This window comes from Diabrotica undecimpunctata, chromosome 1 (genome assembly GCF_040954645.1).
Source record: "Diabrotica undecimpunctata isolate CICGRU chromosome 1, icDiaUnde3, whole genome shotgun sequence".
In the NCBI taxonomy this organism is placed as follows: Eukaryota; Metazoa; Arthropoda; class Insecta; order Coleoptera; family Chrysomelidae; genus Diabrotica; species Diabrotica undecimpunctata.
The window spans coordinates 140,523,668-140,551,332 of record NC_092803.1 but is presented as its reverse complement, the minus strand read 5'-3'; the positions used below and the strand labels follow the sequence as shown (position 1 = coordinate 140,551,332).

The 27,665-nt window shown below is 34.7% G+C and overlaps 1 protein-coding gene across 1 annotated transcript in view; it reads left to right on the top strand.

Annotated features, from left to right (window-relative positions):
- The first annotated feature begins 313 nt into the window (after nucleotides 1-313).
- LOC140435540 (lipase 3-like) overlaps nucleotides 314-27,665 on the top strand; it is a 30,367-nt gene continuing 3,015 nt past the window's right edge. The window contains exons 1-2 of the mRNA XM_072524289.1: nucleotides 314-679; nucleotides 11,288-11,482. Of these exons, the coding sequence (XP_072380390.1) occupies nucleotides 535-679; nucleotides 11,288-11,482 (340 nt within the window). The 5' untranslated portion in view covers nucleotides 314-534. The remainder of the gene's footprint in view (nucleotides 680-11,287; nucleotides 11,483-27,665) is intronic.

Sequence of the window (27,665 nt, the reverse complement as noted above, 5' to 3'; positions counted from 1 at the left end):
TTTTCTGTTGACGTCAAATTAAATAGACAAGTTTTAAAGTTATAGCAAAATAATAAGTTTGACGTTTTGATTGTTTTTTTTTTAAGAATTTTTCTACTAAAAAATTAATGAATCTCTAGATAAGAGTCTTTTTATAATATATCATACTACATATTTAAATTGTCAAACCCGTCTATACAGTTGTAACGAGTAAAAATTTAACCTCGTAGATATTAATTCCTAGACAAGAAAATCAATACAATGTCCATGCAGCTGATGCGCCTACCCTAACCTATCCTTCCTTTTTTATCTGATAGTCCGCTTCTATTTAATGCAGGTGTACAATCTCCAAATTTGTTTTATTGAGACACTTTGTATAAAAATGCCGACTAACCGGTGAAGCCGCTATGTTAAATTATTATTCCAATTCTGACTCATAGTCGGTTCAAAGGTACATCTTAGTTCGAAATAAAAAACAAAACACATTTTTTCCTCGCCATAAACTTTATCTATATCAACCGCTAAAACTGCGGTAGTATATTGAATTGTTCAACGATGTTAACGAGATTATTGCTGATTGTTTTCACGGCAATAAATGTGGGTTCTGAAACATATAGTTCCCAGGATATTAACCGTTGTAACGGATTCGAAGAATATCGTGGACACATTGACTGTAAATACAATCCAGATGATTATTTAGGTAAGGTAAATCATTTTTTAATGCAAAATAATAGTTAATATTTAATTTGCTATTGCTTAAAATTTAGTAATTTCAAGGTAACTTAATAATTTAATATAAAATCACCTGATATTTGATTGTTTTGACGTGAATATGAGACCGAAGTTCCGGATAAATAATTACGTTATTATAGAAAAACTTAAGAAACCTTATCTGTAGACTTTTAGAAGCTGCTTTATTTGCCTTTGTTCTCATACTTTGCCGTAAATGACTCATTTCATCGCTGATTTTAAATAAATTGCGCATGGGAAAATTAGAGTTTGCAGAAGTTTTGTTTTTCTATTTTCCACTCGAATATCTGATTTCAGCTCTTACGGATGGATTTTGGAGATTATTTTCTATTATATTATATACTGCAAAATTAATCGGACATTCAGATTTTTTTGTTTTTTGTTGGCGTTTAAATCAAAACTTGTTTAATTTGTTTGAATTGTATTTTATAGGTACCTCATTAGCGATAACGTTTTTTTCTTTTTTGAACCTGTTTAGATGTTTTGTGCGAACAAAAACACTTTTACACATACGTTTTGTTAATAATGTGAAATAGTGGCTTAGTATTAATTGAAGTTTATTGTGGTACTGTAACTAGTTATAAGTTCGGCTGTTGGTTTTTGTACTGTCACCTTTTTAAAACTTGCATTAAAAAAATTATGATACCAGAAGAAGTAGAACAAGCTATTGCTTTAAAGGATGATGGGCGGAGCATTCGTTACATAACAAATGCTTTAAGAATTTCTCGAAGTACAGTGTTTGATGCAACACAAAGATTTCGGGAAACAGGAAAATTCACCAGGAGGCCAGGTGAAGGTAGACGAAGAACCACAAGTCAAGTTGAAGATCGCTTTCTTAGGTCACAAGCGTTACGCGATCGTACATTATCAGCACCAGTACTTGGTCAACGATTAAATGATGTCCATAGAAACACAGTTTCCGTTTATACCGTTCGAAGACGCTTAAATGAATATGGATTATGGACCAGAATACCTCTCATGGGACCTCTACTAACACCAGATCATCGGAGGCAACGTTTACACTTCGCTCGTAAACATCTTAATTGGGGTGTTGACGATTGGAGTGCTGTGCTTGTCACGGATGAATCAAGATGTAACAGATACCTACTCATCAGATAGGCGTAGTGAACGTTATCAGCAATGTTGTTTTACTCCGAGAGTTCAATTTGATGGAGGTGGTATAATGGTGTTAGCAGGTATTTTCCTAGAGGCTCATACAAAACTTGTTACAATTCGAGGGGGCAATTTGAACACTCAACAGTATATTCAGCAATATTTGGAAAATCATGTAGTGCCATTTGCCCCATTTATTGGAAAAAACTTTCGTCTGATGCAAGATAATGTACGCCCGTACATCGAAAGAATAACAAGAGGATTACTTGGATGAAGTTGGGATTCGTTTATTACCTTGGCCCCCAAGCAGTTTAGGTCCCATGGACTTAAATCCAAAAGAGTATGCATGGGGTATTCTGGGACGACGTATTCGACGTAACCATGGTGAGTTTGAAACCATAAATGATTTGAAGCAAGCGGTTCGTCAGTTCGTGACGAATGGGAGCCAACACCTGAAGCAGACTTTGCTGCCTTAAACCGAAGTATGCGTGATCGAATGAAGCCGTAATTAGGGCTCGTGGAGGTAACACACTCTACTAAATATCGTTTACCATAAAAAATGTTTATATTAAAAAAAATAATTTTTGCTTTGCAGATTTTCAAATTTTTTAAATTGTTTATTGTTTTTTCTGTATAACATTCTTGAGTTGTAATAAATTTGACTTTTAAATTTTGTTTCTTATTAAATTCTCAATTGGGAACATCTTAAACTTTTTTAACCGCCAGTTTTTAGGAAAAATCTGAGTGTCCGGTTAATTTTGCACCCCAGTGTACAACCAGGGACAGTGTTGCAACTCTTCATGAGTCGTTGACTATTGACTTCCACTCTTGTTGATTGTATGCCACTATTTCACACTGTCTCATCCTTATTTTTTCTAAATCGTCTCTGATGCATCTCTCTATCTTTTCTAGGTTGTCTTACAGCTCTTCTCCCATCTGGTCGTTCTGAAAACACATTGTTTAGGCACAGTTTAATGCTTAAAACGCTTAGGTATAAGTCGGCTGTCCTTTCTCACTTTATTTTATTCCTAATTCCCTTATTTAATTCTTTGTTGAAGCTGCGATTTTGCATTGCCATCCATCCTATGGTTCTACAGCCCAATTCGAGTCCTGACCTCCCGCATCAAACCTCTCTATCCGTCCTTCAATCCGCCCGTCAATCCGACTGCCAAGAAAATTTTTGGCATCCTCATCCACATCATCTTGCCATCTCTTCCCCTGCATTTTTGTATTCAACAGTTTTTTTGGAAGCCTGCTTTCTTTCATCGTAAATACATGGCCTGCCTATTGAAGATGCTGTGGGCGAACATACTGAGAGAAAGGTGGTTCTTTATATTAGTATATATTTCATAATTGTATCTGATTCGCCACCTGTTGATATTTATAGGGCCTAGTATTCGTCTCAGAACCTTTGTTTCAAAGATATCTTTTTCAGTTCCTAACTTTGCGTTTGTGTCACCTATTACTATTTTTATGTCGTTTTTTGGTGTTAGTCATATGTTTGCTCTAGTAATTGGTAAAAAGCTACTTTGGTATCCTCATCTTGATATTCGTTGGACAGATTCGTTGGTTCGGACGTTGGCTACTAACAAGGCTATTTTGACTTTGTTTACGGCACCTCTGAACAGTTCGGTCGATGTTAGTCCGAACCATTGTCGCAGGTTATGCATCCATGAGTGTCGTCTTCTTCCCGGTCCCCTCCTACTGTCGATTCTTCCTTGGACTATTAACTGTAGCAGCCGGTACTTAGTATGCCTCATGACATGTCCGAAGTACTCAAGCTTCCGTTTCTTTACTGTGAAGATTATTTCTTTGCTTTTGCCTATTCTCTGCATTACTTCCACGTTAGTGATGTGGTCTGTCCAGGATATGGTCTATGGATTGTGGTCCATGCCTCTGCTCCATAGAACAAGACCGGGAAGACATAACACTTGACCAGTCTTAATTTTAGTTCCATTGAGATTTTGCTTGTGAACCACTTTTTCATATTGTTGAACGCGTTTCGCGCTTTTTCAATTCGTGATCTCATTTCTGTTGACTGGTCCCATTTTGTGTTGACTGTGGTTCCAAGGTATGTATATGTCTCCACTTGTTCTATTTTTCGGTTGTTTAATGTCAATTACATCGGAGGTTAATGTGTTCTGCTGATGAGCATGCATTTAGTTTTGGTTGTATTGAGTTCTAAACCATATTCTTGACTTGCTGTGTGTATGCTTTGCATGAGTCTTTGAAGCTCGTTGCAGTCATTTGCGATAATAACTGTGTCGTCAGCATATCTAATATTATTGATTACCTCTCCGTTTACTTTGATACCCTCCGAAACTTCTCCCAGCGCTTCTCTGAAGATTTGTTCAGAGTATATATTGAACAGGAGCGGCGAGAGGGCGCATCCCTGTCGTACACCCTTTTTAATATCTATCTTCCCACTGTGTAAGTTGCCCATCTTTATCTCAGCACTTTGGTTCCAATAGAGACTGGTTATTATGCGCAGATCCTTGCCATCAATATGCATCTTCCTGAGCATTTCCCTGAGTTTATCATGTCTGACCTTGTCAAACGCCTTGGAGAAGTCGATGAAGCACAAGTGGACGTCCTTGTGCATGTCTCTGCATCTTTGAATTAAAACTTGCAGACTGAAGATCGCCTCTCTTGTGCCCAATGCGCTTCGGAATCCGAACTGTGACTCCGATATATTTGCTTCGCATTTGTTATATATTCTATTGTGTATGATTTTGGTGAAAACTTTGGTAATGTGATTTATCAAGCTTATTAAGCGGTGTTGATCACAGTGTTTTGCACTTGGTGTTTTAGGTATGGCTACAAAGGTCGATCGAAGCCATTCCTCCGGAATCTCCTCTTTATCGAAAAGGGGGTTAAAAAGGCCTGTCAGAAAATCGAGGAAGTGGTCATCCGTTTCGCATAGGAGTTTTATGATCTCGCCCTGTATGTTGTCGGGACCTGGTGTTTTGTCGTTTTTTAGTGATGAAATGGCTTTTTCCACTTCATACCTTAGTATTTCGGGTCCAGTCATGTCGTCATCTTGGTCCACTGTCGCTCTGCGTTTATCGTTAAAAAGTCGTTCTACATAATCTTTCCATGTGTCAATGAGCTTCAAGTCGTCTGATATAAGGTTACCGTCTGCGTCTATTAGTGTCGGGTGGGGATTATTGGTTTTCTTTTTAGTTGTTAATTCTTTGATCTTTTTGTGCATGTTGTGGTAGTCATATCTTCTGTCGCACTCTTCGATTTCATCGCATTTCTCCTCCAGCCAGCGTTCCTTCGCTTCCTTTATCTTTGTTTTTATATTGTGACTTGTTTCTTGATACTTCACTTGATTTTTGCATTTGTGTTGTCTTCTTTTTTTCAACATATCAAGGATTTCATCCGTCATCCATTCTTTCTTCTTTACGCGCTCCTGTAACAGAAGTGTCTTGTTTGTCATTTCAACAGCTCTTTTTATTTCTTTCCATTTAGCAACTGCGTCTTGTGCGGGTTCACTCAAGTTTCCAATGTTTCTTCTTAAGGATTCCTGTACTTGTTGTTTAATGTTGGGATCCTTTAATTTCCTAATGTTTATCTTGGTTTTGTTAGGCTTCCCTTCTATACGTTTTAGTTTGATTCCCAGTTTACCCACCACTGGGTTGTGATTCGATTGAGCGTCAGCCCCGGGATAGGTTTTCACTGATGTGATTGAGTTTCTGAATCTTTCTGGTATGGCAATGAAGTTGATCTGGTTTCTTACATTTGTTTCTTTCGAGTCTGCTCGGGCAGTTTAAAAAAGTATTAGTTATCAATAGTTTTTGTTCTCGACAGAAGCGTATGAGACGTTCCCCTCTCTCGTTTCTAGTTCCTAATCCGTGACCGCCCACAACGTTTGACACCTTACCTCTGCCGACCTTTGCATTGAAGTCGCCCATTATTAATGTTACTTCGCTTTTCTTGGTCATTCTCATCAGGGTCTCCAGTTATTGGTAAAATTCTTCCACAATCTCGTCATCTTTGTCTGCTGCTGGCGCGTATACTTGTATGATATTTAGATCGAGTGGATATGCTTTCAGCTGAAGGAGTGACATTCTGTCTGAGACGGGAGTGTATGCTTTTACTGAGATGGGGACACGATTACGCCTACTCCATTATCTGTTATGAGGTCTATTATGAGGTATTTTAGTTTATTATTAACTATAACACAAATTCTTAATTTCCTGCATATAAGATACTTGACTAGATGGTGTGTATTTTTGTGTCCCAGATATCCTTCCCTAGCCATCTTGTTTTCTGAATGGCTGTCACACCAATCTTGTATCTTTTAAATTCATTGAGCAAGGCGCTCAACGCTCCGGGTCTATTCAAAGTTCTAACGTTTTAAGCCCCACAAGAGAAATCCATGTTCCGTTGCATTAACCTTGTTTTGGGGTTTCGTAGTATTGATATTTTTCTGGGGATAGGTTACTAGTCTGTCGTCCAACTCTCCTTCTTTATTCGGGCTTGGGACCGGCACTGGTAGTTACTGAGCTACTTAGTCCACCCAGCACCTGTCAGAGGCGAAGTTTTTACGTTGCTATACCAGTCATTTAATAATTTAGCTTTGTATTAGTGCCTATGTTTCGCTTCTGTACGTGACTATTAGTCGTTATGGTCTTGTAGATTTTTATTTTGGTACCCCGTGCGAAAAGTTTTGACTATTTCAGTTTCCCATTCTACTTTGTTGTCGTTGGTAATTGTTGCTCTTGGGTATTTGTAGTAATATTGTGCCTTATTCGCTGTTGACCTTTCTTTGTAACGACCTTGTATTTTATTTTATCTTCATGTATATTTAAACATATGTTTAAAGCACCTTCTTCAAAACTTTAGAAAATATCCTTAACTTCTACTGTTGACTATTCTATCGCATCTACATCATGGACAAAGAAAAGGCTAGAACAATCTTTAATCCCCTAACAGCTATGTCGGGTTTAATCTTATGATAAATTTTTCTCATGGTATATTCAAATGCTAGGTTAAATATCAATAGAAACAATGCATTTCCCATTTACCTTTGAGTCTTAATCTAACTTGTGTAAAAGAGTTATTTACACACATTCACATTACCGCAGCTGGTTTTTAGGTACCCACAACTCAACTATTGCGTTCTAGTCTATAAAAATCTGCTGTACGTGTTAATTATACCTTTAATACTTTTTAAGCATTAATGGGTTAGTAAATATTTGGTCAATTATATACCTTTCAAGTCAAGTCACATTAATTGTCACCATTTATTTTGCGTAGGATAGTATCTTTTTAGAAGAATCAAAGCCAATATTGTAAAATATATTCTATATATAATTAGGGTAATTCCTGTACTTCCTACATGAATTCTTTTTTCCTTTCTTATGTATTGTTTTGTCTTATTCTCAGGCCTTTAATATCACTTTGCGGAAGGAAGTTCGTGAAGGCCTTTTTTAATTAGTTCTGCCTCAATATTGTCTAGACTTAAGGATTTGTCGTTTTTAGTGTTTTCAGTGACTCTTTTAATAGTCTGGAATTCTTTAAAATATTCAGCCCATCTTCCGATCATTTTATTTTCGGCGTTGAGAAATTCTTCATTTTTATCTCTCTTAAGTTGGCTGTCCTTAGATTCGAGCCTCTCTTGTGTTGTCCTACTTACCTGTAGAATGTTTTATTTTAATTCTTTCTATGCTCTCTTTGTACCTTTTCAATTTATTGTTGCAAGTATTGTCCCTTTTTTTCTTAATGTTTTTCTAGCTGCGGCTTTCTCCCTGTTATATTGTACACGTTTTTCATCTGGGAGGTTCGATAGATAATCCAATATTTTGTTATATCTTTGTTATATTTTTGTTATATCAAAACTGATATCTATTTCTTATTTCTAGCTGGTATTGTCTTTCTATCTTTTCTTTCAGTTTTGCTACATTCCATCTTTCAATTTTCATCTGCTTATCTATTGCTTGACTTCATATTCGAATTCTGAGCTTGGCGTTCATAAGAAAATGTTCTGTATCTGTACTATATGGTCCTCTCATACATCTTACGCATATTACGCTGCTAGCATGCCTCCCGTCAATCAATATATGATCTATTTTATTATTTCTTCTTCCGTCGTTTGATTTCCAGGTTACCACATGGATATGCCTTCCTACCACCAGCATTACGTACTTCTTTGCCTACTTTTACATTTAGATAGATAGATTCCATCAGTGTCATCACCTGACACTGAGGAGTAAGCAGATTGAGACCTCAGTGCCGTTTGACAGTTTTTGTTTTTTTTTTTACAGAACAAGATATTGGCACGTCACGAATGAGGGGAATAGGCAGACTGAGACCCCAAACTTAAACGGAACCGTATCTCTCTTGATAATGACTCCAAAATGGGTGCCAAAATGTCGAGTTTCAAATTCTCAACGCGGTTCTTTTCGAGAAGTTAGTAATTTTCATATACACTCGCGATCATAAAATCCGGGTCATCTTAAAAATTTCAAGTTTCTTAAATATTTTTGCCTCTGGTGCAGTAATTACCTTTTTTTGGCTAATGTATTTTTTATTTGTCATCAATGTTTGTTTTGAAAGAAAAAAAATGGTTTTTTATTGTTTTTATTGAAGAAAACAAAAAACAAATCAAACTGTTGATAAAACAGACATACGAAAAAAAATGGAAAATACGGAACGTGGTAAAAAATCAGTGAAATTTCAATGACCAATATCGTGTATTACCTCCCCTTGCTCTAATAACCTCTTGCAGACGACGGGGCATACTCTCAATTTTTCTCCGGATTACATGTTGTGGTATGTTATTCCACTCTCTCACTAACAGATCCTTAAGCTCCTGTCCGTTGTTAGGAGGAGGTGTATGGGTTTGAATACGTTTTTTCAAATCGTCCCAGAGATGTTCGATGGGATTTAGGTCCGGAGACCTAGCTGGCTGGTAATTCCAACTTCGTCCAAGTATTACATACTGATCCTGGCAACGTGCGGTCGCACGTTGTCCTGCACAAAAACGGCATTTTCTCCAAGCCCTGCCATGTTGGGCATAACATGTTCTTCCGGAATCTCCGTAATGTACCTTCGTGCAGTTAGGGCCCATTTTCGATGAAGGGTAACTCTGTGTGGAAGTCGGAAGATATACCTCCCCAAGCCATGACCTAGTCTCCACCAAATGGCATTCTTGGAGCAATGCAAGCTTGTGAAAATCATTCACCGGTTGTCCTCCAAACTCTTACACGTCCATCGGATCCAGTTAGGCAGAAACGGAATTCATCTGAGAATAACACTTTGCTACAATCGTTAATTCGCCAATGCGCGTATTGTCGAGGAAAAGCTAGTCGTTCAACTCGAGGCACCCGGCGAAGTGGCGGTCCTCTAGCCATTACCCGAGAAGATAGTCAAGAAGAACGAAGTCTTCTTCTGACTGTTGCAACACTAAAATTGCTATTTCGTACTTCCTCTAGACGATTTTGATGCATAACCGCAGTTGAGGTCCGGTTTCGTAAAGCCTGAAACACAAGGAAACGGTCATCTAGTGCCTTGGGCGTTCTTCTTCGTTCAGAGCCAGGTCGCCTAGTTAGCAAACTTGCCTTCTGAAAGCGTTGAAGCACTCGTTGAACCGTAGAAAGGCTTACGCCAACAGTTCTTGCGACTTGCCGTTGAGTGTGACCGTCTTCCACAAGTGCAACAATTTGTGCCGTTTCAACAACACTCAAAGGCATTTTTGTCAAAAAATAAACACTAATAATGGCACTAATAAACACTAATAATGGCAATAATAAACGTTTGTCCGTTGCATTTGAACAGAAAGTCGAAGTACAAACGAGACATTTAAAACAAGCAGAGTTACAGGTAGCGTTCATTTTGGGAAGAGTGCACTTTACCGCGAAATCGGCACTATTGGAATTCTTTGTTACAAAGGAAACCGCAAGAATTCTGAGAAACATGCATTAGTTTGTATTCGTGTTATTATTATTTACGATAAAGCTCGTTAAAAATGAAATATCGGTGATTTTCAAGGTGACCCGGATTTTATGATCGCAAGTGTATATATATATATATATATATATATATATATATATATATATATATATAAATATATATATATATATATATATATATATATGTATATATAAAATAAAGTTTTATTTTGAGGTTGCAGTCATTAATTAACTACTTATATATATATATATATATATATATATATATATATATATATATATATATATATATATATATATATATATAGATCCACTTACTAGGTGTAAACGCCCATACCGTAGGGATCTATGGAGGAGTATCACCTAAACGCAAGCTCTTATCTTTTGCGTACCTCTTCTCTAGCTCGGTCAGACACCAGTGTATTTTTAGTCTAAGTAGCAGATTTATTTAGAATTTTAAATTACTACGTTAACCATTTGGTTTTTCTGTCCTGAGCCAGGAATCGAACCTTCTTCTTCTTAACATGCCATACACCATAGTGCGTAGGCGACTATCTCATTACTAGAATTCTGTTCTTGGCGGCGTGACACAGCTCGCCTGTATTGCGTATTCCTGTCCATTCTTTAATATTTCTTAACCAGGATAATTGTTTGCGGCCGGCTCCTCTCCTACCTTCGATCTTCCCTTGTAGGATTAACTGTGGTATTTCATATTTTGCTCCTCTCAATATGTGCCCAAGGTAACCAATCTTGCGTTTTTTAATTAATTTAAACCGAACCAATCGAACCAATGCAACTAAACTTTAGTGAAAGAAAGAAGCACGTTATTTGACCATTATCACTTCATATCTTACAATTGCAGTGGTCTTATGAATTATCCATAAGCAGTAATGCTGTCTGTGAAAAGTTTATTTCGGTCAAATGTGGTAAAACTTGACACACAAATTGTTTGTGAAACCATCACAAACAGAAAATCACAAAAAGTAGTTTGATCCATAAAACCGCTCTTGAGCGTAATATTTGACAGGAAGAGGATTACATTTTAATGAACTGGGTTTTGTAATGTTCCGATTACTACAATCTCTAGTTGCCAGTAGCATTTATGTAAAATAATTCCCGTGATTCGATCTTTTTGAACGTTTTATGAACCTGGGATAATTTTGTTAGATTGTGATGCTAATGTCTTCTATAGCAAAGTCGTCTAGTTGAGTTCGGTGTCATGACAGTTATACACTTATTTATACGCTAACAAAGTTTAACTAAGAGTTTTTTCTTTAACTATTCCCTTAACTAATCAATGACTGAACTGTTTGCACTTTAATTTTCTCCACTGATGGATGTCATGGTGAAACTTGAATTTATCGAGCCGACCAATTCTAGCGGTAAATTTTGGATCGCCAATAAGTTTTTTTTTTCAACGGCTTCGGTCATAGACAGTACTAGTATAGTATAGAATCCTGTAGTAGTAATACAAATTATACTTTTATGACAAACAATGCATTATAAAAGTAATTAATATGTTTCAGATGTTCCTCAAATTATTGCTAGGCATGGATATCCGGTAGAAACTCACATCGTCACTACTAGTGATGGATACTTACTAACATTACATCGTATAGTAGGTTCCAAAAATGGAAAAAAAGGGCAACAACCAGTACTGTTACAACATGGTGTACTAGGAAGCAGTGCTGATTGGATTTTGGATGGAGATACTGCATTAGGTAAGTACACACATACATGCACACAGACAGTGTGGAATAGCCAAATGTATTAAGGCGTAACAATTTTATCTCTAAATTTAATACCCATAAGTTGAATAAATTTAGTGGTCTCTAGTTGTTTATCTCCATAAAAAGAAGTCCGATAGCATACGGTCAGATTATGCTGCTGGACATTTTCCGGAAGTTGTAGGTTTGCTGTATTAGAATATAAAATCGACAAAGTTGGCACTATCTTTTTTTTAATAATATTTAATATGAATCCACTTCAAGAGGGATAAGAGTAGAATCTTTAATAAATAAAACAATGTCGGGTAATAGAAAATATGAAGATAACTGATAATTAACAACAATATAGTAGGACAAGTAATAAGAGTTCGAATATTTGAGTATACAATCTTGCCATAAAATAGCTAAAAAAGGGAATGAAAAGAATGGATTAGCGATATGGTTCGTTTTTACGAAATATGACGAAAATCGCTCTACTTTTTCAGCACAAGCACTTGCAAATCGAACTACAATGCAGAAAGAAAAAAATAATTTTTGCAAGCATGGTCTGGATGTTTATTTAAGATTAAAAAGACGAAAAGTGCGAGTTAATACTAAACGAAATCACTCAAATCATAAACGATGACCTCACTTATTCCGATGGAAACAAACACATATGAATGAATAGGAGTAGAGATTAATTGTTCAATGTCAAACGCTGAAGTTACTAAAAGAATAGGAAATGAATCTGCAAAAGCTTCGAGGAAAGCGAAATGTGGGAACACTTAAATGCAGTAGTGCAGAACTACTTAGAATATTACAAACGAAATTATCAGCAATATATTACTATATGTTTTTTATAACAATCACAATATTACAATTGGACCAAAATGTTTATTGCTTCTGACAGCCAAGCTGCACTAAACATTCACATGCCTACAATTTGAGTTCGTAACAGCGTAGAACTAGAAACAGTTACTTAGTGAACTGGCGAGGCACAACAAAATAACTTCGTTATGGATGCCAAAGTATAAAATAATTGCAAGTCTTGTACGAGATTTGCAGTCTTTTTAACAAAGGGGTAAGTACTCCTTTCGTTGAATCAGAACCATTCTGATGCATACAACAGAAAGTTGTTACGGAAGGTTGATACTACACTGGAGAAGAGAATAATCAGGTGCCCATTACGGTAGATTAAATAATAGCAGCTCTGAAACGTATTCTGGAGATTCACCGATTAAACTATTTTCTATAACAGGTATTGAAAAATTAAATGAGTTATTTAATGAATTTGTAGAAAAAGAAAATGTCCCAAATGAGTGAAGATTAGCCTCCATGTCCCATAAATAAATAGGGAAATAACATTGACTGCAATATTATAGCAGTATTATTATTCTACTGTATCCTGAAAATGCGAATCGAGCAAGAAACACAGGACGCAGAAAAAACAAAGTGTATTTAGACATGGAAAATCCTGCTTAGATTTGAAGAGATCTTTCATCAAGGAAATCATTCATAGCTAATCAACGAGAAAAGAACCAAGACTAGATCAAATAATAAACAGAAACCTGAAGAATATCTCAACAAACGCAGTAGTATACTTAACACTTCTAATCAACATTATGTTAAGATTTATAACGTTCCAATATCGATGTAATGCCAATATATCCAATAATGTTATAATGATTCCGAAACCTTAAAAAAACATTTTTTGACAAAATGATAGACCAATAATTAGCCTGCTATTAGCTATAAGCTAAATGGCTAAACGCGTAAAACTAAGTAGATTAAAAGGGAAGACAGAAATACTAGGAGTCTTTTGGAAGCGCAATTTGAATTCAAAACTCTATGCAAATACAACGACTTCTTATTCAGCCATTTTCTGTCCACTCCTAAAATTTCATATTTCTCCAAAGCTTTCGATAGAGTATTACATCGTTGTCTCATATATATATATATATATATATATATATATATATATATATATATACCTATATATGTATATATATGTATATATATATATATATATATATATATATATATATATATATATATATATATATGTATAATATGTCTTCGAATAAATAGATGAAGTAGCCACCTTCTTTGTCTTTTTTTCTCCACCTTTTGACCGAAAAACCCACCACTCTTCGAGTGATCCTTAATTATATATATATATATATATATATATATATATATATATATATATATATATATATATATATATTATTGTGATATTTAAAGTCTTGGTGCGCCAAGCAATAATTAGCTAATTAGTATATTAGCATATTAGAATTAATTTTTTTGATTAATTAAAATTATTTAAATGATATGATTATGACTCTATCACAATTTTTAATTCTTTTATCTCAGGGTTAAATTCGTGCTTCAATATCTATGCTATTACATGTGAAAGGTAAGGTCCAGAGAATACCGGAATAATAAAAAACACATATGATCTAACACTATATATTGAAATAAAAATAATGAAATAATTCACACTCAAAAGTTTTCAATAAACAAATCTCATATAAGGATTCTCAAAATTTTGTTCTCCGTACGTGAACAATCAAAATTAATGGTACAAACAATATTAATTGAAAACTCAAAATCCCAAACTATTCTAACTCTCCTAATCAAAATATTTATATCCTTTCTAAATTACGTGTAAAAATTGTGTTATCAATAAAAGGAAAAAAACTGCAGAAAACAAAAATATCTCTCTCTGATGATGAGTGGTCCAAATCCTTGTTCCTTGTAGACTGTATTATCTCCTCTCAACCGCTCCCTATGTAATCAGCAATCTTGCAACAGATTGTTGCAAGTATATCGTCCTTAATGATCTCCTTCAAAAGCAAACATCATTAAAATTATGATAGCCTTTCTCCTCTCGATAAACTGAATCTCTCGTTGGCCCGAGTGAAAAATTGACTCTTGGAATATCTTCTCTTTACGATAAACTGAATCTCTCGTCGGCCTGAACAGTGACTCTTGGAATATAAGTAGGAAAATATGACTTACAATATTTTGCTGCTTCAGCTTCTGTCAGATACACTAACTCCACAAAAACTCACTAACATTCAACACTACTGCTTGCTACATTTCAGGAACCGCCAGAGAACAATCACTGTTCGTCTTACAGACTTGGAAACCAACTGCTTCTCCTTTCGTTCACCTCAATCTCGCTAAACTTTTTCCTACATACTTATCCCACCTTTTTCAATCTCCGCCAATCCAAACTCGTCACAATTCCCCCATTTTTTCATTTCGATAACAAACAAATTTTTACCTATAATTATAAAATTTCCTAAAACTTATTTACAAATAATATTTTTCTATAATTCTTAAAAACTAACAAAAACCTCTTTCTATAATCCCTTCTATTGTCTTTAATCACTGCATTAATGTATTTTGAAAAACCCCGTTCAATTGTCTTTGGCTTTCACTTAAACTTATGCGGGTCACTCAAGTATAACAAAGAAATAATTTATGTATAGCTTACATTTTGTTTAGTACAGGTAATCCAAGAATTTAATAACTTTCCTTCTTTGAAATGTTTGTTGTTTATTATCTTACTTATCTGAATTATTTTAATGTTTTTGAACTTTGAAATATTTTAATCAACCCAATATTTTTCTCGATTTTACATATCATAACAATATATATATATATATATATATATATATATATATATATATATATATATATATATATATATATATATATATATATATGATCCACATATGATATAACATATCCACTACAGATATCCACTACAGATATAGAAAATTATTGACTAAACTGACAGTTCCTTATTTAGTAGACAGGAAATTTAGGGTCCAAATAAAATAAAAACTATCAAAAGTCGGATCCTGAAGCAGGAGTATTTCAAGGGACACTATTGTCATTAATAGTGCACACTATATAGCAGATACTCCAAATACAAGGCAAGCTATACACTAACGACACAGTAATAACAGCTAGAAGCATTCAACCAGACAAAGCGGTTAGATATTTACATGATCTACATTAGCTAGAAAATTGGTGCATACAGTGGAAAATTGCATTAAATCCCAGCTTATAATGCTAAAAAAAAAAGAAAGTATCCAGGTAATACCAAAGAAATTTTGGACTCATAAACTAAATTGACCAATGAAGTTAAATTATCTGAGAATCATGCTAAATAAGGGATTACTATTCACACCTCGAAGCTTACACTATAAATTACTATTTAATGGAAAGGAATAAGCCACAATTGTGGCTTATTCCCACTTAAATAGTAATTACTTTAACATGCTACAAGAAAATAGCTTTAGAACAATATTAACACTATAAACAAGGCAAAACACATCCAAGTCAAGCTCGGAAGATTAATTGGAAGGAGAAGTAAACTATCATTTAAAACCAAAGCCACACTGATAAAGCTATACTAACATAATGCGTCAGCAGCGTAGGGTTACAGTTATAAAACAAACAGATAAAAGATCCAAACGCCTTCAGATCAAATGCCTAGCAGAAAAAGTAGGTACCCAAATTCGTAACTGGTGATTCTTAAGGAACACCAAGCCGGCAAAAGTACTTAAAACGATGGACGTCCGGACATTCCACATAGGTATTAAAGGAGCTAAACCTTCAAAAACTAAAAAAAGTTATTAAAATCCGACAAAATCGCAAAAACATAAAAAACAGAACAAAGCCACAAAAAAAAATAAGTAACAAAACGATCCAAAAAACCGGAATACGAATTAATCCACACATCATCATCATAGATCGAGTTCTTGCAGAGGAATTCATCCAAAGAGGTGACTTAACGTTCGAATACATACAATAAGACTTCAAGAAGACACCGTAAATGTCATGTGACATAGACGCAGGGTGAATATCTTATTATCCAGTACATTTGCACGAAGTAGTAATTCCGCCACGGTAAAACAGTAAGCGTCTGGGAGTATTGATTGGGAGGCGAGAGGGTTCATGTTTGGCTGGCATAAGTACCAACCTAATCATTAAGAGTCATTCTTCTTTATCTTCAAATCAGATGGTGATTTGTCCCTTGCTATTTTAACGACTCTAGTGTCCGCCATTCTACTGATGTGCTTGTTCCATTCGTTACTTCTATTTATCTATTCAGTGCCCACTCGTTTATTCCCTGTACATTTCATTTTGTTCTGATCTCGTTACTGTTTATTCCGTCTCTCAGCTTGTTTCCTGTGATTTTTCTACTGTTTCCAAAAAAGTAAATAGGTTTATGCTAAATTACACATTCCTTATTAAATGTTTCTTTAATATTCCTTAAAAAAGATGTTAAGAATGTAAGAAGAGGAATAATGTTTCTAAATCAAGTTTTTGTTTTTAAATATACTGATACGCTTTCCACTTAAATCGATATTATGTTTTTTTTATTTCCGAGTACCTAGTATCGAAAGGTTAAAACTGTTTAAAAATATATAAGTTATAATGATAAGACATGCAAATTTAAATAATATTTAACATTTGTTTTCCAAAAGCCAAATAACATCTATAAAACTATTTTCATGGTAAAATATGCTCTATGAATAAACAACGCTCTTTTTTTGTAAATTAGCATTAATTTAGATATAAATAGTATTACCATTCGTCAATTCACAATTCCGGTGGTTCATTTTCATCACTGTGTCATACGTTTTCTGTTTAATTACGAGTTTTCATTCTGTCCATTAAATTGAGAAGATGATAATTAATAATTGCTAATAATCTTCTTCTTCTTCTTCAAGTGCCATCTCCGCGGCGGAGGTCGGCAATCATCATAGCTATTCGAACTTTTGAGACGGCTGCTCTGAAAAGTTCATTTGATGTACATCCGTACCACTCTCTCAGGTTGCGCAGCCATGACATTCTACGCCTCCCTATGCTTCTCTTTCCTTGGATCTTTCCCTGCATGATCAGTTGGAGCAAGGTGTAATTCTCTCCACGTGTAATATGTCCGAGACATTCCAATTTTTTTGTTTTTATTGAATTTAAAATTTCCATTTCTTTGTTCATCCTTCTCAGAACCTCTTTGTTTGTGACGTGTTCTGTCCATGATATTTTCAGAATTCTTCTGTACACCCACAGCTCAAATGATTCCAGTTTTTTCATTGATGTAGCATTCAAGGTCCAAGATTCCATTCCATCAAATAAGGTCGAAAAAACATAGCACCTCGCCAACCTAACTCTTAGTATAAAGAGTGCTAATAATAAATATTAGTAAATAGTATACTGCTTTCATTCTTCCAAACATGATAATTTTTGGGTTTGATTTATGCAAATATTCTTGCAGTTCTCTGTTTCGTTGTAGCTACACTGCGCTTTATTAAAAAGAGGCCACCTAGAATTTTATAACAATTTTTCAATAATTTTAAGTTTATGAAATTTATTGTATTGTAAATAAACTCCAACAATGCAGAAACACTTTTATGCACCGCTACTGAATGCCGACAGGTCAATTAAGGGCAACAAATTCGCAAAATTGATATCAGTGTTCCAGAAATGAACATATCATTTTAAAATATAAAATAAAAATATAGTTCTTTACACTTTTCTTAGTGTAGAATAAGTAAAATAGTCACTTTATGAAGTTTGCTCGGGATACCCGACTTAATGGCGCCACAGCCTCTTAAATAGTTTTCACACCTAAATACAAGAGGGGTAATCTACACTTTTACGCACCAAGTATTATTTTATTAGTTCGTTCTCACAGATCGCCCTTGAGGCATCGCATTTTAAAACACTCTCAATTCACGTATAAAATATTTCTCTACGCCGAAATCGGGCATTTTTCTCATAAATACGGTTTTCTCTTTTACGTGTGATAAAGAAAGAATTATTTGATATTGTACTGTCAGCTACGGTCGTTTTGAACCTCTCTACTCTAAAAATAAGTTAATTATAAGTCGATAAACTTAAGGTGATTTTATTTCTCTGGAGCAATATTTGCTCACATTAACAATCCTTATCCTTCAACGGTCACTGAAGAACCAAACCTATGGAGATACATCCATTCACAAGTCCTTTGAAGTAAGGCTTGGAATCAAAAGATTTCCAACCCTCTCAGATAGGGAGCCAGTTACAAGGCTCCCACTCATTCGTGGTCCTATCGAGCACAGATTATTTGATGAAACAGGACCGAAGAAAGAAAAGGATTACACACGCCGGAGAGCAACAGGAAGAAAGAATAATGGTTTCTCGTCCCTAGAAGAAAGATTGCACAAGTTGACCTTCGTTCAAGATTAGACACGTGTGTTTTGTGAAAAGTGCGTTATGTGCTGGTAAGCGACAGCGGTAATTAAATTGGATACTTGAAAAACATTTGGTGAGGTTAAAACTCTTTCTATATATTTCTATAGTCACTGCATGTACACATTTATATTTGGTAGATATTTGTCTCGATTTTTATTTGTTTATTAATATTTATATTAACTAATGGCTTTGATTTGACAACAGATCTTTCTTCTCAATATCGCTAAAGATAGCTGACAATTATTTATTATACAGATTGTCTCACAGCCCGCACTCAAGAATAATATTTATTTATCACTCTAGTAAAAATACTCTATTAAAATTAAAATCGCGTCTTAGTTGAAAAAGACATTTACACTAAACAAAATCATTCACTCTTATTTCTCGCTCAGCATATATTTGCAAATAAATTCACTTTTAAATAAAAAATGGAAGCTTTAAAGAAAAAGCGCAAATCACTTAAAGCATCAATTACACGTATCTCAGAATGGTTTATAGCCAATAAAGACACAGAAAACGAAATACTTGATTTTGAAAATAGGAAAGAAAAACTTTTTAATTTTTTCACACAATATGAACAAATTCAATTAGAAATCGAACAGACTGATGACAGCGACCAACAATCAGCTGATCGAGCAAATGTTGAAGAAAAATACTTCAACACACTCAAAGGTTTACAAAGAAAAATAATAGAATTAAATTTAACAGAAAATAAAGTACCTAGCTCAAATAATAATGCTGTTTCCAGTGCGAGGCTGCCTGAAATTAGCATGAAAACCTTTACTAGAAATTTCTCAGAATTCAATGAATTCTTTCAACTATTTGAAACTCTGATCACAAACAATTCAAGTTTAAATAATCTACAAAAGTTTATATATTTAAAATCCTTCCTCAAAGGAGAACCTTTAAACTTAATTAGCAGTATCGAAGTAGTAGATGCAAATTTTGCTATCGCTATAAAAACCCTAAAAGAAAGATATGGTGACAAATCACGAGTGATTAGTACTCTTATAAAAAGGCTGTTAAAGTCTCAATCTCTAGTTAAATGCACTCCTCAGGTACTAAGAGATTTTCTTGTACACACGAAGCAAACGCTTCAAGCTCTTAGTAATCTCGAAGTTTCAATTGAACATTGGGACCTCCTTTTAATAGAAATATTTTTAGAAAAAATAGATTTTGCTTCTTACAAGGCTTTTGAATATGAAGTAGGTTCTAAGAATGTTCCAACACTCAAACAATTTTTTGAATTCCTAGAAAAAAGATGTAATGTTTTAGAGAAACTTAATTACACTGAAACTCAGTCAAAGTTTAATAATAAAGTCACTCAAAAAACTACTCATATTTCCACTATAAATAATAATAAATCTAGCTATGAAAATTGCATATTTTGTAAACAAACTGGTCATAAAATATATCAGTGTAACTTATTTAAAGAAACAAATTCTCGAGAAAGGTTTAATTTTGTAAAGCAAGCACAGCTTTGCAGAAACTGTTTTGGCACTAAGCATTTTACTGATAAATGCATCTCTAAATACACATGTAAAATTTGCAATAAAAAGCACAATACACTTCTGCATGAAGAAAATAATTTTTCTCACACTCATGAAAATAATTTATTCTCTCCCACTCGAAGCAATCAGAGTGCTTCAAATTCACATGATGGTAATCAAAGTCACGCCAATAGGCAACAATCACGCTTAAATGCACCACAAACCTCTCAATCGTCCGCAAGTATACAGGGTGATTCACAAACTCGCCATAGTGCACCACATATTTCTCAAAGTCATTTTCATGTTCCTCAAAGGAGTAATAATGCCAAGTTACTCAAAGAATTAATTCTCCACATTCATATAATGAATCACCAAACACTTCTACTCACTTAAGCACTCAGACAAATGAATATTGTCTACTCTCAGACACACAAAGTCAAAATTCATCTTGCATCTCTTCTCTCTCCACTTTCAATCCAAAAAACGAAGTTTTGCTAGCCACAGCGCTGGTAACAATTTACTCTAAAAGTGGACAGCCTGTACACGCAAGATGTCTTCTCGATAATGGATCTCAATCGAGCTTTGCAACAAAAGATTTAGTAAATAAACTAAATTAGGTACTCTACCACTAATAAAAGATTACAAATTTCCACAATCTCTCAAAATTGTTCCATCTCAAATGAAATGGTAAACATTGAATTTTTCCCATACAAAAACAATGATATGAAATTTGAAGTATCATGTGCAGTTTTGGATAATATTACGTGTAAAATACCTCAGGTACCTCTAGATCGTAGCAAAATAAAAATACCAGCTGGCATAAAGCTCAGTGATCCCTCTTACTCCTCCCCAGGGAGAATCGATCTCTTATTAGGTGCAGAAATTTACTGTGATCTATTAAAGGATGGTTTAATTCATATTGGAGCAGGTCTTCCAGTGCTTCAAAACACTCATTTAGGATATGTCATGTTCGGTAACTTATCTCCACAAGTTTCATCTAAGAAAAAGATGCACTCTCACTCAAACTGTAACTATTCACACTCGAATCATATTTCTTTATTTGTTCAATCTCACACTGAAGAAGAAAATATAAATAATCTTCTCCAAAGGTTTTGGGACATTGAAGAAGTTCCCGAAATAAAGCATTTAAGTCCTGATGATGAAAAGGCTGAGAAAATATTTAAAGCCACAACACAAATCCTACCGAATGGACAGTTCCAAGTAGATTTACCCCTATGCACGCCTAATGAAAATAATACATTGGGCGACTCTTTCCAAATGGCGCGAAGGCGATTTCTAAATTTGGAGAACAAATTCTCAAAAAATGATTCTCTTTACAAACAATATAAATCTTTTATAGACGAGTATGTTGAATTATTACATGCAAAATATGTTCCGTTGTCTCTGCAGAATGTACACTCAGAAAACAATTATTTCTTGCCTCACCACAGTGTAGAAAAAGACACTTCTCTCACAACTCGTTTGCGCGTAGTTTTTGACGCATCCATGAAAACCACTTCTGGTTTTAGCCTTAATGATATTATGTTAAAGGGTTATACCACACAACCAGAACTATTTGACACTTTAGTCAACTTTAGACTCTTCAAGTATGTATTCACAAAAGATGTTTAGACAAATCAGAATAAACCCCAACCAAACTTTCTTATTAAATATTTTGTGGCGCAACTCTCCCTCGGAGCCGTTAAAATGTATACAATTGGAAACGGTTACCTATGGAACGAAACCAGCTACCTTCCTTAGCACACGATGTTTAATTGAACTCGCAAACATGCATAAGGAAGAATATCCTCTCGCTCATGATATGCTCATTAATTTTTGCTATATTGATGACATATTATATGGTACAAATAGTATTGAAACACTCACACTTGCGCATGAGCAAATCACTGCACTGCTACAAAAGGCAGGCATATCTCTTTACAAATGGTGTTCAAATTCACCACAATTTTTAGAAAATATTTCACAATTTTCAACCGGCTCCACGTATGTCATATCTCCAGAAAATCATTCTAATAAAATATTAGGTCTTTGTTGGGACTCTAAATTAGATAGTTTCTCTATTTCAGTACCAGAAAGCGAAATAAAAGATTCCTACACTAAGAGACAAGTGCTCTCGATAATCGCAAGTTTTTTCGGCCCCAAGGGATTAATTAATCCTGTAATAGTAACTGCAAAAATAATAATGCAAAAAATTTGGCTTTCAAAAATTCAGTGGAATGAAAGTTTAGACTCTACACTCTTAAATGAATGGTTAAATTTTCTCAAACATATTTCAGCACTAAAACATTTAAAAATTCACAGACCTTTTTTTATTGAAAATTATGTATGGAGTATACAAATCCACGCTTTTTCCGACGCTAGTGAAAAGGCATACGCCAGCTGCATATATATTAGAGTTACTTATAGCTCAAGAAATGTCTCTTCCACACTCATCACCTCTAAAAGTAGGGTAGCTCCAATAAAAACATTAACTTTACCTAAGTTAGAACTTATGGGTGCTGTTTTATGCAGCAAACTCACTAAAAGAATAGTTGAAATTCTAAATAATAAATTAACTCAAATAGACTCAATAAACTGCTGGATGGACTCAGAAATCGTACTTGCTTGGTTAGGCTCACATAGCTCGAGATGGTCACAGTTTGTTGCAAATAGAGTTTCTGAAATACAAGGAAACCCACAATTTATGTGGCGATATATAAAGTCAAAACAAAACCCCGCAGATATTGCGTCAAGAGGCATGTCTGCTCCTGAACTTCTAAACTCAAAATTTTGGTTTCAAGGTCCCTCATTTCTACTTAATTATGACTTAGATTTAACAACTTCTTATGATTCAAAACCAAATGTAAGTAAAATACCCGAGGAAAAGAAAATAGTTCATCTAGCACAAGAAAGTCCAATAAGTTTCATTGAAAATTTATCTCTCAAATTTTCAAACTTCTCAAAACTACAACGCAGTATCGCACTTATTCTCAGGTACATTCACAATTTCAAGTTTCCAAATGAAAAATATGTTGGACCCTTCTCTGTTTCAGAATTAAAAAATGCTGAAAATTTAATATTAAAACTTTTGCAAAAGGCACACTTTTTTCGAGAATTTTCTTATCTTGAAAATAAGGAGATAATTTCAAATAGAACAATTTTAAAACTCAACCCATTCATAGATAATCAGCAAATGATTCGTGTAGGTGGTCGTCTAAGGTACTCAGACGTCCCATATGAACAGAAGTACCCATTACTTCTACCCTCTCATAATCACATAGTAAAATTAATGCTGCATAGAGAAAATATAAGATTATGTCATGCAGGCCCTCAAAATACTCTTTCCAATTTTCGTTTAAGATATTGGTGTCTAAATGGTCTCAAAGAAACTAAAAGAATAATTAATAAATGTCACGATTGTTTTACATTTAAAGCAAAGACAGCCACACAGTTAATGGCTGATTCACCACAGAAGAACCTTGAAGTTAACGACTTAGTTCTATTAAAGGAAGATAAAGTTCCACCCCTACACTGGCCATTGGCAAGAATTGTTGAATTGTTTACTGGTAAGGACGATAAGGTCCGTAGTGTTAAAATAAAGACTAGAGATGGATATTTTAACAGACCCATTACAAAACTCTGTCCTCTTCCTGTGGACAAAGTAGAAAATTAAAATTTTAAATTTTGTCACATTTATATGTATTACTCTAGTTTAGGAATAGTTATTTCTTAAATTACATTTAAGTTAAGTTTGCTTACTTTCTCAAATCACTCTTTCTTTCGTTTTGAAGTAAATACTTCAACCCGGGCAGTCTATGTTCCAGAAATGAACATATCATTTTAAAATATAAAATAAAAATATAGTTCTTTATACTTTTCTTAGTGTAGAATAAGTAAAATAGTCACTTTATGAAGTTTGCTCGGGATACCCGACTTAATGGCGCCACAGCCTCTTAAATAGTTTTCACACCTAAATACAAGAGGGGTAATCTACACTTTTACGCACCAAGTATCATTTTATTAGTTCGTTCTCACAGATCGCCCTTGAGGCATCGCATTTTAAAACACTCTCAATTCACGTATAAAATATTTCTCTACGCCGAAATCGGGCATTTTCTCATAAATACGGTTTTCTCTTTTACGTGTGATAAAGAAAGAATTATTTGATATTGTACTGTCAGCTACGGTCGTTTTGAACCTCTCTACTCTAAAAATAAGTTAATTATAAGTCGATAAACTTAAGGTGATTTTATTTCTCTGGAGCAATATTTGCTCACATTAACAATCCTTATCCTTCAACGGTAACTGAAGAACCAAACCTATGGAGATACATCCATTCACAAGTCCTTTGAAGTAAGGCTTGGAATCAAAAGATTTCCAACCCTCGAATATAGGGAGCCAGTATCAAGGCCCCCTCAATCAGTTTTACGACTTCGGAGAATGCACGTGTTGTTTGTACGTTGTTTTTCTTGCAATATGGCTGTTCTGTTTTTCAAAAATCTTTCATTAGTGTACAGTTGTTCAAAGAGTGAACTAGTGCAATTTTTAAATTTAAAACTATGGCTTAGAGATTTGGTAGATCTGTTCAAATTGTTACTTTGATTGATAATGAAATCAGTCAAAAAGAACTGGCCAGACAGCTTGGAGTCAGTCGTTGTATGGTCCAAAAAACATACCAAAGATTCGTAGGGGCTGGATCTCACGAACGACGACCAGGATCAGCCGTGAGAAGAATCACGAAGGCCAGAGAAGACCTCTCTTTACAACGCACTTCTTTGCAAAATCGGTTCTTTACGACTAGAGTAATCCAAAACCGTTTTCAAAATGATCACGGGTGGACATTAAGCACTTTTACGGTGAGAAGAAGGTTGAGGGAATTTGGTTTAAGGCTCGCTGCTCAGCAACAGGACGTTTGTTAACAGCAGCACATCGACAACGCCGACTTGAGTTTGCTAGAGACCACGAGCATTGGACGATAGAAGATTGGAAAAATTTATTGTTTAGTGATGGGTCCAGAATGGTTCTTTATGGATCAGATAGACAGACAATCCAGACGTACAGCAGACGTGGTGAACGATATGCTGCTTGTGCTCGACGAGCACGTGTTACTTTTGGAGAAGGTTCTGTAGAGTTTTGACAGACATTTCATTCGAAGGCCGTATTGATCTCGTGTTTATTAATAAAGCAGCGTTGAATGCTCACCGTCACATTACCGAAATTCTAGACGAGCATGCAATGCCTTTTGCTGGGTTTGTGGGCAAAAAACTAAGCAGTTTTGAACCCGATTGAGCATATTTGAGATCAACTCAAACGAAAAGTAAGAAACAGAATACTTGCTCCAATAAATCGTGAGCAACTTCGATTGGCGCTCATGGAAGAATGGGAAGGTTTTACTCAAGACAACATCCAGAATATTTAATCAATTTAATGCCAATTCGAATGAGGAGTATAATTCAAAATAGAGGGGGCCATACAGAATATTAAAAATCACGACTTTATTGTAATTTTAACACAGAAACAATTTACAATGTTAATTTTTAAAATTTTTCATTCAAATCATCATCATCATCAGTGGCATTACAGCTCGTTATGAGCCAAAGCCTTCTTCAGAACAATCTTCCATTCGCCCCTGTCTCTGGCAACTCTTCTCCATGCTTTAACTCCGATGGATTTAGATCATCCTCTATGTTATCTTGATACCTAAGTTTTGATCTTCCTCTGGCTCTTCATCCCACTGGTCCTCTTCGGTCGAAAAAATTTTTTCTGATCGTTGCATCTTCATCTCGCCTAATTACATGTCCTACCCATCGAAGGCGTGCTAGTTTAATATATTTTCTTCTTCTATATAACTCAAAGTTGTAGCGCCTACGCCACAAACCCTGTTCTTGGACTCCTCCATATATTTTTCTTACTCAAGACAACATCCAGAATTTAATCAATTCAATGCCAATTCGAATGAGGAGTGTAATTCAAAATAGAGGGGGCAATACAGAATATTAAAAATCACGACTTTATTGTAATTTTTATAAAAAACACAGAAAAAATTTACAATGTTAATTTTTAAAATTTTCCATTAAAATCATCATTTTAGTATAAGTTTTTTTTATTTAGGAAATGGTTGCATACTGCTTTGGAACGTATTCTTAAACATTAAACAAACATCTAATGATAATCCATTTTTTGCAGGTTTTTAAAAAATGCCCAAAATTTTAGGTGGCTTCTTTTTAATGACGCGCAGTGAACATTTATCGTTAGAACTAACTATTTAAAGTAAAATACAAAGTAAATATAAAAACATAAAAAAAAACAGGTAGAATTAGAGAAGGAATAAACTGGATGGAGGCTCAAAATGAATGAAAGAGTTATAGGAAGAAGATATGGAAACTATAGGGCAGTTGCAAAATACAATAAAACTAGTAGTGGTAGTGAGGAAAAGTGAATTTGGTAAAAGGGACGGAATACAATATACTCTGTCATACTGGTAGAACCAAGAAATAAAGAAAAAAAAAATTGGTTGCCTGTAAAGTCGGTTTTACGGGCGAAGATTTTACGTGACAACGTCTTTTTCTCGGTAGAATATTTATTGATATGAATATTATTAAATTGCACAATAGGAACAAGGAATTGAATGAAAATAAGAATTGCACAAATTTTAACTATAGAAATATATTTTGTTTATTAAAACATTGTACATGTAAACTTAAACTTAACTAATTTCTATTTGAGTGATTTTGTTGAGGATAGGACGATGATAGGAGAAATATGAAATGAAAGGAAGTGTTTCTGCTGTAATGTGTCTTGAACGCCAAGAACTCTCGAGAAAGACAGAGACACAAGCACGCACCGATTCAACGCGCCTAATTCTCTAGTGCTGCGCGCGCAGCGGACCGATCATGTTTGATTGGGAGAGAGACGCAAGGCATTCGCCGGTCCGGCGGGCCTCTCTCTCGTTCGGTGACTCATCGTAACAGACGTGAGCGGGCGTTACACTTTTTCATGAATGACTCCGAGCCACAACCTAATTTAAGACGTTGTCACGTCAAAAATTGTAATTAATTCTAATAATTATAAAGAAAATAGAAAGATTCAAAACTGTATGCGAAGCACTAGAACAAGAGATCTAAGGTACACCTTCAAAATAGTCGAAAAATCAATAAAGACGGAAATGCCTTATAGTTTCGTGAAAACTAGAAGATGGGAGGTGGCAATAAGCTGTTTGCTTCTCATTATAAAGTGGAACACGTTAGAAGAGACACCAATAGATTTCACAATGGAGGAATTAAACGAGGCAGGAGAAGCTTTAAAACCTAAAAAGGCACCGGGTCCAGATAAGATACCACCGGATTAAAATATTAATCAAACATAAACCAGAAGTGTTACCTATCTCTAACAATTTGCTAAGAGATAATAATAGTTTTCAGAGGAACTAAATATGCCAATCTCGTACTATT